The sequence below is a fragment of the Phoca vitulina genome, unplaced genomic scaffold (assembly GCF_004348235.1).
Source record: "Phoca vitulina isolate PV1807 unplaced genomic scaffold, GSC_HSeal_1.0 scaffold25, whole genome shotgun sequence".
NCBI lineage: Eukaryota > Metazoa > Chordata > Mammalia > Carnivora > Phocidae > Phoca > Phoca vitulina.
In genome coordinates, this window is record NW_022589728.1 from 28,719,556 (window position 1) to 28,736,045 (window position 16,490).

The 16,490-nt window shown below is 38.4% G+C and overlaps 1 protein-coding gene across 1 annotated transcript in view; it reads left to right on the plus strand.

The window, feature by feature from the left end:
• STMN2 (stathmin 2) overlaps window positions 1-16,490 on the plus strand; it is a 48,981-nt gene that overhangs the window by 28,990 nt on the left and 3,501 nt on the right. Inside the window, exon 4 of the mRNA XM_032421553.1 lies at window positions 10,688-10,879. Within this exon, the coding sequence (XP_032277444.1) occupies window positions 10,688-10,879 (192 nt within the window). The remainder of the gene's footprint in view (window positions 1-10,687; window positions 10,880-16,490) is intronic.

The following is a 16,490-nucleotide window of genomic DNA, read 5'->3' on the forward strand; positions in this document are numbered from 1 at the left end:
CCAATGCATTCAACACCTCTATGTTGGGTAGTTACAAAGAAAACAAAGATAGTCTTTCTCACTGAATTCTCTAACAGTCAAAATGTGCCAAAGCCAAACGTGTATGTGTGAGTATGTATGTGTATAATGTGTGTACATATATGAACACACATATATATGTAATAGCAGATAACGAGAAAGACTCAAAGATTAGAAGACCTCAGATTAAATTTTCTGAGATAGAAAATACTTTTTGTTTTGATCTTTGTAGTTGAAAAATCTTCCTATGTCGGAAAAACATACGAAATACTATTTCAGTTTTCATTGAAGAGTGAGGTTCTCCAAACATCTGAGAAGTATTTCTTTACATGTATGTTTATTATATTGGGTCAACTACTGTTATCATAGATGTGGATTTTAAAAGGAGGAAACTGAGCTACTAACCCAAGTCTATGTACAGGAAGTTGCCTAAAAAAATGTTTAGCAGGGTTTTTTTGGTGTTATTTATAGCTTTCTTCTTATAGTAAAGCTAAATTAACTAACAGTTACAGTCCATCAAGACTGCTACGCACAGATATAAGTAACTAACTACAACAGTGAGGGTGTGTTGCATTCAAAGCAGTTCAAGTTCTCTTATAGGTACAGGTCCTAGGTTGTCATATAGAGATGCTGTGACTTGCTTAGAGTAGAAAGTCAGTGACTGAGCTGAGATTGAAACTTAAAGATGAAAATTCAACATCATGGTTCAGAATGTTGCTGGTGTTTCCAGGTAACGTATTTAATTTGAAGGATATTGTTAAAAGGAAAGAACAACACAGAGATTATCAAAATTAACTGGGTATTCTCATAAAACTCCCTGAGTTAGCTAATTACTAATTCTGGTAAGATTCCTACACTCTGATGATGATAAATTATCAACAATTACACATTTATACAATTGAATTGAACTAGAAATTGGGCTCATGGCTAAAAGACATTTACAAATATAATCATCCAGCATCATGACACCAGGAAAAATCTTCTTTGAAAGCCTTTAAAATCAGTATTCCTTCACATGTCTGGTATTACTTCTTACAATTTTCAAGGCAAAAATCATATAGATTATGTCCTGGTAGGGTTTTAATTAGAAGAGATATAACTGATTAACAGAAAGTACCAACTTAAAAAAATCATTAATTGATTTTATTCTATTGGCTTGTGCCAACTTAATTAGTGCTCGTTAGAAGACTTGTTAATTCTCCTCGAAGAACCTCCAGCCAGTGCATATGTGTCAATGATTACCTTAATGAGGACGTGCATATAACCAAAACTCAATTCAACTAGCTAAAACACAAAGTGGGTATGTGATTAAAATATCTAGGAAAGGTTACAGCTTCAAAAACACCTGGATCCAGATCAAGCAGTAAACCTTTTTAGATCTATCATCGATCTCTTCCTGCCTCTAATTGGTTTCAAGACCAAGAAAGTTTAGTTTCCAACAGTCGCTCCCAATTTATTTTCCTCACAAATTAGCCACTGGAGCAGAAAGAGTGCTTTTCTTTCCCAGTAGTTCTAACAAAAGTCCTGGGATTGAGCCTCCGTGTCCAGTCCTGGGTCACACGCCCGACCCTGAGCCCATCCTTGTGGAGGAGGGGATGCTGTACTTTGATTGGCTAGCCTGGATCGCATAACCTGCAGAGGCATTGAGGTAAGAATCCTGCAGAGAAATGTGGAGGAGTAGAGCCCTAAAGGAAAATTGAGGTGTTGTTATCTAAAAAAGGGGAAATGGAATTTAGACAAGCAGAATGAGAGATATCCACAATTTTTATCTGTAGAGGTTTAGCGTTAGTATAACAATAACTACTTAGCTCTCACACTGTTCAGTTGGTAATTCTCCTAGCCTTGCCAACATGAAAAAAGCAATCTCTGCAGCTATATAGACTAGAGCTATCCAACAGAAATATAATGTGAGCCACACATGTATTTTAAATTTTTCTAGCAGTCACATTTTAAGAAATAAATAACATGAAACAGACCTAGGTGCCTAGTAGCTACTGAGTTGGACATACAAATCATTAGACCAGAAAGATTTTAGTGAACCACGGAGGAATTTTAGGCCTAACTTTTTCAAATTGGTACCAGGTAATTATTCAGTTCAACTTTACTATTTTTTTACATATTTTCTAAGAATTACATTGATACAGAAACTCAGGAAGTTAAAAAGAAACTGCCATGCTATGATTTCAATCTTTACATTATCAGAACAAACCCAGGTGAAGTTTAGGACCTACTGGAAGTAATAGGATCTTCTAAATCTCACACTTTCTTCTTTGGCTCCCTCAGCTCTGTGTTAACTTGTCAAGTCCTCACTGTGGGGAGGGAACTTCCCTGGGCCCAATGTTCACCTGCTGGTCTCTCTCCTGGTGTTCAAGTTTATTATTATTATTTTTTTTGGTAGCACTTAGCACAATTAGTAAGCATATATTTAGCCCTAATACTCTCCCCTATTAGATTATAAACGCCATGAAGGCATGGATTGTGTCTTTTGTTATTAGTCCCTAGGAATAGTTAGTACTACAAATATTTTTAAATGAATAAGTAAATGATAATTTTTAGAGCCAAATGTTGAAGTGGCAATATATCACTTGTTTTGACTTTTTATTTCATTTTCACATCCTAAAACAAAATTATAGTCAATACACTTCCAAAGGATATCTTCTGAAAGAGCACTAAATAAATTATACAATCCAGGGCGCCTGGGTGGCTCAGTTGGTTAAGCAACTGCCTTCGGCTCAGGTCATGATCCTGGAGTCCCGGGATCGAGTCCCGCATCGGGCTCCCTGCTCGGCAGGGAGTCTGCTTCTCCCTCACCCGCTTCCCCCCTCTTGTGCTCTCTCTCTTTCAATAAAATAAATAAAATATTTAAATAAATAAATAAACAAATAAATAAATAAATAAATAAATTATACAATCCAAAGAATTCTTAGTCTGGGAAAAATCACTTGATCAACAGATATATTAAGAACCTACTATTTGACAGGCACTGTTCCAGCTAATAGAGATGCCTCATCAACCTTATTCCAATTGGGAAGAAATAGCTAATAAATAAGTATATAATACATCAATCGCTTCTCAGCCTTTTGGCTAAGATCAAGTGAAGTATATAATACATCAGATAACACTGAATAAAGCAGGGCAAAGGTAATTCATAGTGCTGGAGTGGAAGGCACTATTCATATAGTGTGATCAAAAAAGGTCTCTTAAATATGAGAATATTGGGGGGGGAAAAAAGCATGAAGGAAAGTAGTAAGCCTTAAACTCTTCTCTGGGGGTAGAACTCTTCTCTGGGGGTTAAGAGATTAGCAAGTGCAAAGGCCCTGAGGTAGGAGTGTGCTAGGACAGTTTAAGAACACAAAGTTCAGTGTGGATGAAGCAGAAGGAGCAAGGAGGGACTAGTAGGAATTGAGGTCAGAAGGTAGCATTTTAATGACTTTGACTTTGACTTCAAATGAAATGGGAGATCACTGAGGAAAATAAAACCATTTCACTATTTGATGTGAATCACAGCATCTTTTCAGAAAAATATCTGCTTAAAAAAGCTGGGTGACTAGAAAAAAAATAGTGTTAGATAACTAGAGAAGACATGGAAGTGTTCTAGACTAAGAGAATGGTTCTGAACTAAAGATACTCAGAGGTGAGAATGCATAATGTGTATTTTCAGGGCAGTGGGTAGACCAGTGTTACTAGTGGACTTGGTTTGGGAGTTGGAGACTAGTGAGGTGAGATTGTGAAGGGCCTTGAATCCCAGGTTAGGTCCTCAAACTGTATTACAGAAAACATAAAAAAAATCACCAAAGGCTTTCAAAAATAAACAGATGTCCAACCTAGCCCAGGGGTCAGCAACATTTTGCCCTGGGTCCATTTCCTTTCTCATAGTTACAAGTTATTAAAGATTCTGCCTATCAAACATACTATTAATAGTAGTATAATATTAATATAATAATATTAGTAAATTAATATAATAGTATTAATATATTCCTTTTGCCATGGTTATAATCAAAGGAATCTATAACTGTCAATTAATATTTTTGATTATCATAAAAAATGAGCATTTTCTCACTAGATTGACTTAATTCTAACTCAGTGTGAATATAAAAATAGGCATAGACATAAAGGTGAAATATGATTTCTGATAGGACTTCTAAAACATAAAAAAAAGCTTATGAGCCCCTTTCCCCTCCATTGGTATCATCAAAAGGCCTGCTTCTGGGAGTTTAGGGAGTTTAGGGACCACATCTGGGAACCAGTGACCTGGGCTATGTTGCAGAGGCCTTCTGGATTGATAGTTAGAGGGCTGCCATAGAGTCATGTCCACATGGGCTCAAACTCACTTCGAGATAAATGTTTTGGCAGTGTCCCCAATTCCTCACACCATCTGCTGACACTATTGCAGCGCAGGCCATCTGGTTACTAGGTTGGACAGTCCCCCTTCAGGCTCCTTTGAACCAGAATTAATGCCCCATTGATTGGTTCACAGAAGAAACTGGTTACACAAGAAATAAGCCTTTTTCCTGCTTTTCCTCCTCTCTTTGATTATCTCCGGGAATCAGCATTTGCCTCCATAAGACCAAATTATCTCATGAGGTCAGCTTGAAGCTCATATTGTGAAATCAAAGTTTCCATACTGCAACTGACCCACCTGGGTGAAACACTTTAGTCATCCATCCTTTCAGCCAGCCAGCCATTTATTCATTCAACAAATGTTTAACAAGAAACAACAGAGTGAAGCTAACCATATCCCAGTTGGCCCAGGACAACTCCAGCTTAGTCCTGTTTTTTTCTGATATCAGTATTATCATTTCAATTTCATAAGTGCCCCAGTTTGGACAACAAATTATATGGTCATCATAAGCCAACCATAGTGTTTAAGAGAATCTTTAAAAAGCACAGTGGATGAGAACATATGTTTAAGACAATACCTGCGATCAAAGTCTGGTTCTACCACATAATAGCTGTGTGACCTTGGACAAGTCACTAACCTGTCTATGTCTTATTTTATCCATCTGTAAAATGAGACTAATAATAGGACCTCTGTCGTGGAGTTAATGTGAGAACCAGGAAGACCTATCCTACATGAAGACACATGACAAGCACTGTGGGACAATTTGCTATTATTATGCAAAAACACATCTGGTTCCTGTCCATAGAGGCTATATAGTCCAGCAAACTCACAATTTTTTAAATTTTATTTTATTTAAATTCAATTAAACATATAGTGTATGATTAGTTTCAGAGGTAGAGTTCAGGGATTCATCAGTTGCATATAACCCCCAGTGCTCATTACATCAAGTGCCCTCCTTAATGTCCATCACCCAGTTACCCCATCCCCCTCCCCTCCAGCACCCCTCAGTTTGTTTCCTATAGGTAAGAGTCTCTTATGGTTTGTGTCCCTCTCTGTTTTCAAAAATTCACAATTTTATAAAGAAAAGAAGTTTCTTATTAACAAAGATACTGAAATGTTACCATACATTTCATAAATATTTTCAAATATTATAAAATTTATTTATCAAGTTACAAAGAAAGAGAAACAGTTTGATAGGTAGTGGGTATATAAATAGGTCTGCCCAGCTACCAGTGGCCTGAGGAAAATTAGTATTAGGAAAAAATGATGAAAATTTAAGAATTCTAATGACATGGATAAAATCTCACCCTAAAATAGATTGAATTAAAAAGAGCACTACTCAAACCAGTTCAGTGAGATACCCATACTGACAATATTGGTGCCTATCAACCCCAAAGTCCCCGAATCTCTGAAAGAAAGATGCATTGCTTATTTTTAACAAAATGGAATAAAGTGGACCATGAGTCACCAAACTTGATAGACTTACCTTTTCTGTTTGTTGGCATCTCATAGATGGCAATTAAAGTTGCATCCAGGAAAAGAGCGGGGTGGTTTGTACAGCATGGATTATGAGCTGAAGTGCTAGATTATTTGTAATTCAACATTCGGGAAGCATCTGCTGCGTGGAGAATTTGACACCTGGTCCACAGAACCCTCATGTGTGTTGTCCCCTCAGTGAAGATCACCACCACCACCCTCCCCCCGTAGTTCTTTTCCTAGGAGTTCACTACAGTAAACTCAGTACAGGCTTTAGCAGAAGAGCTCACTCTAAAGGTCTTTGGGTTTTAATCATTTTAAAATTTTTATTATGCTTCTCACTCTTCAACACAAAGTGAATATGGCACCCTTTTGTTTTACACAATTATATTCAATTATCATATCTTAACAAGACATTATTTATGATTGCAACTGGGTTACTAATGTTTTTTTCATTGTTAACAGTAAAGCCAAAAATTAGAGACACATCCTCTAACTTAACATTGTAAAGACACTCATACTAGGAGATCTAGTTAGTGGCAAGTAATATATCCAAATGATGAAAGGAGACATAAAATAAAGGGCTAGAAGTGTGTTCACTTCCGAAGTAAGTGGGACACTAGCACTATCTAAAATATAGTCTTAAATCTCTTATGTGTACATAAAATAAAGTGAGTTTTATATACCACTTAACTCAAATTTATCTTCCATTTCATTTGTATAGTAATTAAATTCATACTCAGTGATACAAGGAATGGTAATGAACCTCTTTGGAAAATGTTAAAGTGTTCCTAAATGTACAATAACTCCTCTCCCTGTCTCATTATTTTTCCCTTCACGTACGTCTCATGTAATCATTTCAGTGATACTGAGTTCATTGTGGGGAGGTTTATGCCTAGAAAAGGTTTTCACCAATTCTGTGCCTCCATTATTACAGTAGCAAGGTGGAGAAGGTTCCCTGGTCTCCCAGAATGTCGTGTTGGATGTCTCGGTTCTATAAATAGTTTGCCTTGACATTTGCATTATATCAGCTGATGATTATCATGCCCTAATTTTCCATTTCAGTGTGTCAGTGATCTTCTATATTAGGTACATGCTATTCAGAGATGGTCCTCCATGGTCAGATCCTTTTCCCTTAAACAATTTATTTTTAACAACTTTTAGTAAATCCTACCTTTCAAGCCTCCCAGTCGGGGTTCTTTTCTGCTAATCTGCCCAAGCAAGGAATAAAATAAAAACACCTCGTCCACCATGCAGTGAGAACTTTACTTCTGCCAAAGTGAAGGGAAATATTTCCACATTTGTCTAGCACATATTTTTATTCTACATCCTCACACACACCTTATATTTTAAGGCAGTTTTCTGAACTAAATGCTTTATTTGCTCACTGATAGAAATATTAGAATCATAACCAGTTTTCTTCCTTGAGGCTGTGACTGGGAGATTAAGGTGTACTTTTTTTTAAGATTTATTTATTTATTTGAGAGAGAGAGAGAGAGAGCACAAGCGGGAGAAGGAGACAGAATCGCAAGCAGATTCCCCACTAAGCGTGGAGACTGATGAGGGGCTCATCTCACCACCCTGAGATCACAACCTGAGCCAAAACCAAGAGTTGGAGGCTTAACCCACTGAGCCCCCAGGTGCCCTTGGGAGATTAAGGTGTATATATAAGAGAATCAATGTTTTCCCAAGAATAAAGTCAGAGAAGTTGTAGGCAATGATATCTGGGTGCTAGGCTGCAAAAGAAAGAAAAAGGAGTCTGACTGTCTCAGCAGTGGAATTATGGAGACTTTAGGAACTGAGGTAAAGGCCCCAAGACTATTAGCTCTGCGTACGAATGTGTTTAAGAGTTGAGTACTTGTGAGAAGAAGCCAAAAGAGGGCGCCATCATAAGTATTTTTTCAGTGTGGAATTCTTTCCATGATCAACTTCATGTCATAATTTTTTTTTTAATGGATGTGAGCTTTAAATATTTGAAACACAGGTAATCATTAGATCCTAAAAATGAGTTAGTCGAGACGATGGTGAATATAACCTTCCCTCTGTATAAGACAAGACACGAGAGGGAGGAGCAGGCCTGAAGTGGTGCGGTTTGGCCCGTCTTCGTCATTTAGCAGTGGCCTCATGTGAGAATGCTCTGGACTGCCTTCTGTTTCTGTTTCACCCCATTAATTGTGCTAAAGAAATACACTTGACATCAATGCTGGGTAGTCTCATTTAGCCCCAGTGGCTGCCAAAGTACTAATGCCATTAACTGAGGCAGCTCAAACGGAGCCAAACGCTCCACCCACTGAGGCGATAGGCTGCCCTCCGTCACTGACGATGGGGCCTGTGGGAGTGTTTGTTCACGCAGACCAAATGTGCGCCACCAGGCGAGACATTTGAAAAGGTATGGGCTGCGATATTGTCCTTTGAATCCCCAGGGCTTCCCTTCTCAATTCTATTCCCCTGCCGTCTCCTGACTGTCTTAGGTCTTTCACAAAAGAAAATTAAGAATGCAAATACAAACTGTAAGTTAGAACACAATTTTAAAAGTGCCACAGTAAATTTGAGCACCTGAAATTAGAAATTACTCAGTTGCCCCTTGGTAATGATAACTCTCTGGTAACTGTCTCTGTGAGCTGATACAGTGAAGAACAGCAAGCACATGATCCCTTGCCCTGGAGTCCATCAGAGAGAAACTTTACACACACACACACACACACACACACACACAAACACACACATCTGTAGTTAGTGTGTTTCTGTCACAATTCAGTAGTCCTGGTAGCAGTAAAGAAGCAAAATCAATGTAGGATGCTTTACCTATAGTCCCACCTAGAGGCAGGAGGATGAACCAGCTAGAAAATATTTTTTCATGTTTCTTCCCAAAAGGCTCCATTTGATTTTGATTTTATTCTGTGTTAACACTTTCTCGTTATTTCTCATACTGGGTTTTTTGGAAACTACAACAAAGCAAAATGTGATGAGTTTCCTGAAGATTTCAGTGGAACCGTTTGGGGGTTAAAAGAAGACATAGGGCTAGTTCCCAAAATGTTCTAATCTCCAGGGAGTCACTAGACCTCTTCCTGATGAACTTCAGAATAAACACATCAGCAAAGAGTCTCAAGGCTGCCTGATTTTACCATTCCTGTAGAACTGTACCTGAAGAGAAGTTTCTTCCCCTGTCAAACTTCACGGTGTTTATGTACCAAGATCTCTCCTATAAGGCCCCGTGACCACTGTTAGCTAAAATGGTTTCCTATTAATGCTTTTAATAGTAATCAATATTTGACAAGCTGTGAAATATTTTTTTTGATGTGCCATTTACAATTACTCCTGTGAAGGCTCACCTCAGAGCACCAGCCAGTGCTAGGCATTACCCAGGAACAATGAGTGTGCAATAATTTAGTCTTAAACCTGGATAGCTCAGGGCACCTGGGTGGCTTAGTTGGTTAAGCAACTGCCTTCGGCTCAGGTCATGATCCTGGAGTCCCAGGATCGAGTCCCACATCGGGCTCCCTGCTCAATGGGGAGCCTGCTTCTCCCTCTGACCCTCCCTGCTCTCATGCTCTCTCTCTCTCTCATTCTCTCTCAAATGAATAAATAAAATCTTAAAAAAAAAAAAAAAACCTGATAGCTCAGTATTGAGTAAGACTTCTTTTAGCTGATCTTATGGAGGTAAAAATCAAGTTAAATAGCACATCTAGGTCACCAACACAGGCTTGACACCATAGACCATGCCAGTGCATTTTCCAGAAGGTATTCTGTGGATGACCTGCATTAGAATCACCAAGGAAGCTTATCAAAAATATAGATTCCTGGATCTTAGGAAAGAACCACAGAATTAGGGGAGGGGGTAGGTACCAGGCCTCTGCATTTTTATCAAGCACCTCAGTGATTGTTAACCTACACTGTATAGAGTTGAACAGCCTCTTGATGCTGCAGGAGAATTACAGGGCACAAAATGTGGAGGGATGCTGGGTGGGGTGCATCTGGCTCTGACATTTCTGTTCTAATCACTAAGTAACCACAGGGTTTCAAAGATTACCCAGGTGACCTCAGCATGTTCAAGAGGAGGTTAGAATAAGAGCTTAATATTTTCTGTGGCCAAGTGGACATTAACTTTGCACTGTTCGCAAGTCTCCAAAGAAAATTTGGCTAATGAAAGAAAAACAAGCAGATTGGAGGTGGGGGGGCGGCATTGGAATGTTGGAATAAAATGAGAAAATGAATTTGGCGATTTGATTGGCTGGAGTTGAAAAGCTTACTGCAGGACTCAGCCTATAGCTGATCAAAAAGTGGGGCAAGGCAAAGACTGGAACTTTCCCCAATCTTCCCATATTTTCCTTAGGCTTTGATGGATGCTGCTATCCAGTGATTAATTGCAGCATCCCCGGTTACATAAATGCTTAGCAGCAACTTATTCTTCTTTTTTAATTCTTTTTTTTTTAATTTTATTATGTTATGTTAATCACCATACATTACATCATTAGTTTTTGATGTAGTGTTCCATGATTCATTGTTTGCGTATAACACCCAGTGCTCCATTCAGTACGTGCCCTCTTTAATACCCATCACCAGGCTAACCCATCCCCCGTCACTCTCCCCTCTTATTCTAAAAAACAAAAACTCCTCAATCTGGGTTAAATGCTTCTTCTAAGACAGTGCATCCAGAAAATTCACAGCTGAAATTTCAGCTAACCGCATTCTATAGAAAACTCTAAGCCATGCAGGTGAGTACTGAATGGTAACAGTGCTCAAGGCTAGAAGTAGTGTTCATCTGAAAAGAACACTCTCGAATCAGTGGACCATTGTTCTGCCAGGTTTGCATGTGGGTGACTATAAGATGGATATGTTTTTCTTCCCCAGTCTCAGGAGGCCCAGGTGCTGAAACAATTGGCAGAGAAGAGGGAACATGAGCGAGAAGTCCTTCAGAAGGCTTTGGAGGAGAACAACAACTTCAGCAAAATGGCGGAGGAAAAGCTGATCCTGAAAATGGAACAAATTAAAGAAAACCGTGAGGCTAATCTAGCTGCTATTATTGAACGTCTGCAGGAAAAGGTAATCCCGGCAAAGTTCTGGGCATAAACATGCGTTCATATGCAACACAGCTGGGTGAGCTCTCAAATGCCCTGGCACCAGAGACTTAGTCAAAACTTGCTTCAAGTGAAAAGACAGCCAACCCCTCGGGCAGGTTCTCCCATGGTAGCATTGACTTCATGGGCACTGCACCGTGGTAGAGGAATAGGAACCCAACAATGAAGCTAGAACTGGGTCAGATTTTTTTAGCGGTGAATGAATTCAGGGAGGCTGATCCATGCTTTTCAAGTATAGAAAAGACTTCTGTATAAACTTGAAGAACCAGCCTACTAGAAAAATATTAAATTGGAAATATGAAATATGCCATATAAGTAATAATTAATAAGTAACAATAATATATAATAAAATAATACATTCAATATTTACTTCACTAAAATGTAATGCTAAATATATAAATAATAATTTGGAAAAATACATTTGTCAGAAAATGACAGAATATCTATAAAAAAACGAGAAGCCCATACTCTCCATGTAGGAAAATCTACATGGAAAACTAGGGTATAATAACATTGCACGAAACCAAAGCAAAAGGGAGCTAGTAAGGGATGTTCATTTCCCAAAGTTCTCATATCCTGGTGCCTTTCTTCTCACCAACTCTTCAATCGGGTTGAGCAGTGCTGGAGATTCTCTGGAAAGTGTTCTCTCTTTCCTTTTTGTGGGCTCTATTGCTATCTATCCACCACCATCCAGAAAACTTTCCTTTGAAAATGTATAGCTATAGATTGTTTAGCTTTTCCATCTCCAGAAATTGGATGAAGCATTGAGAAATATGATTTTTTGAGAACCAATGCCTCAGTCCTTTCCTGAGCAGTTGCCCCCAGCACCAGTACTGAGTGCTATGACATGTTGGCACTGGAGAGAAAAGTAGGACTCTCCCTGTCATCAGAGCATTAAGAATCTAGACAAGATCAGCCTCCTGTTTTCTGAGTATTTCTTAGGAAAACTCATCTCGTCTACTAGAATTGGCCCATCTCATCTAAGAATCAGGCAACCCTATTCTGATGTTCTCATCTATTCTGATGACTCTGTTTTCACTCCCATTCTCTGATTACAAATGTCAGGCCAGAACCAAAAGAAATCAGGCATAAAACCTAAAAATATAAACATTTAATTCCATGGAGATTTTGGTGGGCATCTGTGCTCTTGAGGAATTTTTGAAAGCATTGCTGGGGAAGCGTGTGTGGGCTGACACAGCAGTAGGACAGTGAGGCTCTCCGAGGTGTATAGAGAAAGTACTGGGTGACCTGGGCAGGAACGGAGAGCCACTGAATGCCTTGGTCAGAATCTTAAAGTTACTTATATAAGCTAGTGCTTCCAACACTCTCAGAACAATGTCATTGTGCTTCACCTAAGTGCATCAGGTCAGAATTTGAAGGGGCACTTCGGCTGTCTGCATGTTTCATGTGGTGGTACCATAGCAAGTGCTTTGCTGAGATGCAGGAGAGCAAAGTTCCAGTGGATGAAATTTATGCCCCTCACCTTGAACCATTTGGTCTTCTTCCATTTATCCTCCGTTCACACGTTTATGCACAACCAAGGAGATTCTTGCTGACTGGAGCTGGTACCATGGACAGCAAAAGACCACCATGTATTCTGCTCTGAATAATTATGAGTCAACTCCCTCATATCCTAGGCCCGAAAAAAAAAAAATCAAGTGGAGTTGCTAGGAATGGGACATGCTGGTCATATTCCAGGATTTTCCATTAGACCTTAGTATCCAGTGCAACATTTATATCATCAACAACCAAGACCATTATTGTTTTTGAAATTACACATATACTAATATGCAGCATGTCCCTCTTGATTTCAATTATAAAATGGTACGTGAAATTTCCACGTTTTAACTAGTATTTCCAGAAGTGTTCAATTTTAATAGGCAGTTTCTTTTTCTCTGTGTGTTTCTCTTCACTCACTCCCTGCCCAGCACCTTTTTTCACTCTTCCCCATTCTCACCCAGATTTAGTCTCTACCCTCTTTCAGACACACATGCATACAGACATGCAATTTGTCCTGGAAATAATCAACCTGTGGACAGCTTAACATTCCTGATATGAAGCTGCAGAATCTCCAGGGGTGAGACCCAGGCATCTATATTTTTTTAAAACTCTCCAGATGACTCCAATATTCAGCCAGGTTTGAGAACTAGTGGTTTATATATTCTGATTTAAATCTCAGCTGACAATATTCTATCCCGTGCTGAATGATACAGTGCAGATCATTTTTAAGACCACATTTCCCCTGGTATTTCATAGCCACAGAGATGCTTTTCAAATCTAATGAGATCTTTGGCCGGGGTTAGCCAAGATCTATTATCTTCTCCATAAAGTGGAGAGACTCCTTATGGAATACCAAATTTACTTCCTTTTGATGTATTTTAAATATGTTTTCTTTTTCCTAAAATAAGACAAAGTAAGTTTTTTATTATTACCTATATCTAGCCTTTTGTTTGAATGAAATTACTGCAATGAGATTAAAATTAAAAAGAGAATCAGTAATAATAGTAATGCTGAAAATGCATGAAACTGCTAACATACATAAGCTGTTCTGGAATCTGATGCCTCAAAAGATGATTACCACTGAAAATGAGACCTATTAATGAGTTAGCCATTCAATGAGTATTTATGGAGTACTGACTATGTGCTTAGAAACCTGGAAGGGGATGTAATATCAAAGAGCATTTACTAACCATCTCTTTCCCCATGCAGGCAATATAAAACCCAGCAATAAATAACCTAGCAGCAAAAATTAGAGAATAAGTCAACATATCATATGAACCAATAGAGATAGTAAATACAAAAGCACTGGGAAAATGTGAGTAAAAATAAATCCACATCAAGGCTAACACACTAAATTCCCACCATTTTGACAGGCCTCACTGACCCTATCAATTAGCCAGGAGACGTGATACAATTCCACGTGAGCTTTTGCCGGCACTCTGCCTCCCCCTCACCCTGCCCTTCACCCCTCAAATAAGAGAACAGAGCATCCGAGCAGAGCATGTCTTCCCGTGGTGTCCATGGTTTCTTGGGTGTCATTCATTGATAACGTCCCACAAACTTCTTGGAGACCCAGCCATGTTAGGCTCAGAGTCTTTAGCTAAAACTGAAAGCCTAAAGCAAAAGCCATCTCAACTGCACTTTAGAATCTACTGAAGTACTCTTTAAACTAAGAGATTTTGATGTAATTGTCTGGGATGGGACCCCGAGTTCAGTATTACTTTTAAAATTTGCCAGTCGGCGCTAATATTTAGCAGGAGTTGAGAACTACTGAGCTAAAGACTTCTTAAATATGCTTTGTTATGTTGTCATAAATTATATTTAAATATTCTTTAATCTGTGTTCCATAAAACTGTTCTTTTTTCCTTCAGAAAAGAATTTTACACTTTTTTTTTCAATTTCTGTTTTCATAACACCTCACCTCAACACTCCAGCTTATGATATAGAAAGGAATCAAATGTGGAGAAAGGTGTGGACGAAGGAGGGGCTGTGCCACAAAGAGCTACACTAGGCTGATCTGTTTATGTCACTCAAATCGAAATTACACATACCCGACAGTCTTCAAGTTGAGTGACATAAATAGTCATCCCCAGGACTCAAAAGTGTAGTCTGTGGATTATGAGTGACACTCTGGTGAAGTTTAAAATGTTCTTATTCTTGGAATAGAATAATAGAAAGAGACACAGAGACAGAGACAGAGATGGAGACAGAAAGAAAAGCACCTGTTCCTGCCACACAGAAAGGATTAAAGAGACACTTTCTTCCTCCCCTAACATGTCCTTCCTCCCCTAACGCTCGAGAGTATCCTGCAGAAAATGCGCTGCCTGGCCCACCAGGAACCCTGAGTAGCAACAGCTCTCTCATCAGACCCGAACAGGATCTGTAGTGGGTAATTTTGAAAAATCAGTTAAAGCGGGTATAATCATTTTAACAATAATACATACATTCATTAAACACATAAGTTTAACATCAAACATTTAAATGTACAGCCAATTACCAATCTTTTGATGTAGGCCAGGACCTCTAACAATATAGAAAAGTTGAAGTGAAAACATTATAGCCATTATTTCAGTGACAATCACATCACATAATATGATATAGCTTAAAATAATAAAAATAGTTTGAGGGAATAAGATTCTGTGATTCTTTTCCTAAAGGATGATTTTGATGCTATATAACTCTTTAGATCGAGATTTCAGCCATTATTAGTTTTCATCTATGGTCAATTTTTATTCTTCTCATCTGACTTTGTTTTTTGGGGGGGTTCATTCTTATTCACAAGTGCCATTTATATATTTACTATTGAACATATCAGATGAATGAATAATGAAAGGAAAAGAGGAGTTAAAACTAGCTGTTACCAATTGGTCCCTGTAGGCCAGCCATTTTGCGTGTACTATTGCATGTAATCCAAACAACAACCCTGAAAGGAGATACTGTTATTGTCCCCGTTGCACATCTAAGGAACTTTGTCCTTAGAGAGATTACGCCATTTGGTCAAGATCACAAAGCTAAGTAGACCACAGAGTCTAGATTTGAACCCATGTCTTCTTGATTCCCAACATCTATACTAAGCTAGAGCTGCAATTCTTTGTCAATCATCAAACACTGCCCAGTAAGCAGGCTTGGCAGTACCATTGGAAGTTTATACTCCGGTAACCACTGTCATCTTGATATATATGAAAACATGCCTTCCTGGCACTCACAGCTCACTCCTGACCCCTCTTTTGTTTTGCAAGCGCATGGTCATTTGTCAAAAGAATTCTTGATGATATTGATTGACCTCATTTTGCACTTAAATAGACTCAGATAACAGAATTTCATAGATGGAACTGATACTCTGGGTCATCTAATTCAAATCCCTGGTTTGTATTTGATACCTAGTGAGGCAAAGGAGACATTAAAAGGTAAAGAGAAAAAAAAGGAAGACCTCATATTTCTTGGTTTCAGCACAGAAATCTCTCTAATCACATTTTCTTAAGGAATTGGAATTTTTCCTAACTTTTCCTTTCATACATATTTGCGTATCAAGGGAATAGTTGCATACAATGCTAAAAGATGATTTATTACACTTCCCTTATATTGATGGGAGGAAGGAGGGAAATCGCAGAGAACTTTGTAAACGTAGATCTGCTTCAGTCTGTCTCACCAAGCATATGACAGCACCCGCCGAATAGTGGAAGCTCAATAATGAGATGCATCTTGTCAAAGAATAGCCGTGACTTCTTTATGAGCTTTCTCAGAGCATCACAACTACCTTAGTAACTTCTAACAATTGCGGTTTCCTGATTTAAAAAATAAAAATAAAAAATAAAAAAGACTATGTTGAAAACCTCCCGCATGTCTGCCCTTTGATTCTCCCACATTCTGATAGAAAGTCAAATTACAGTTTCATGGGTATATATTTGGGGATTTGAATACAAAGTTTTCAAATAATATATTTACTAAACTACCTGAAAATAAACAATATTTTTCCTAGAAACTCAGAAATAATTTATTTTCCCTTTTTTAATGTTTCTCTCCAGCTCACAGATCTCTTTGTTCTTTCCTGTAGCAGAACCCATTTCCTTACAACT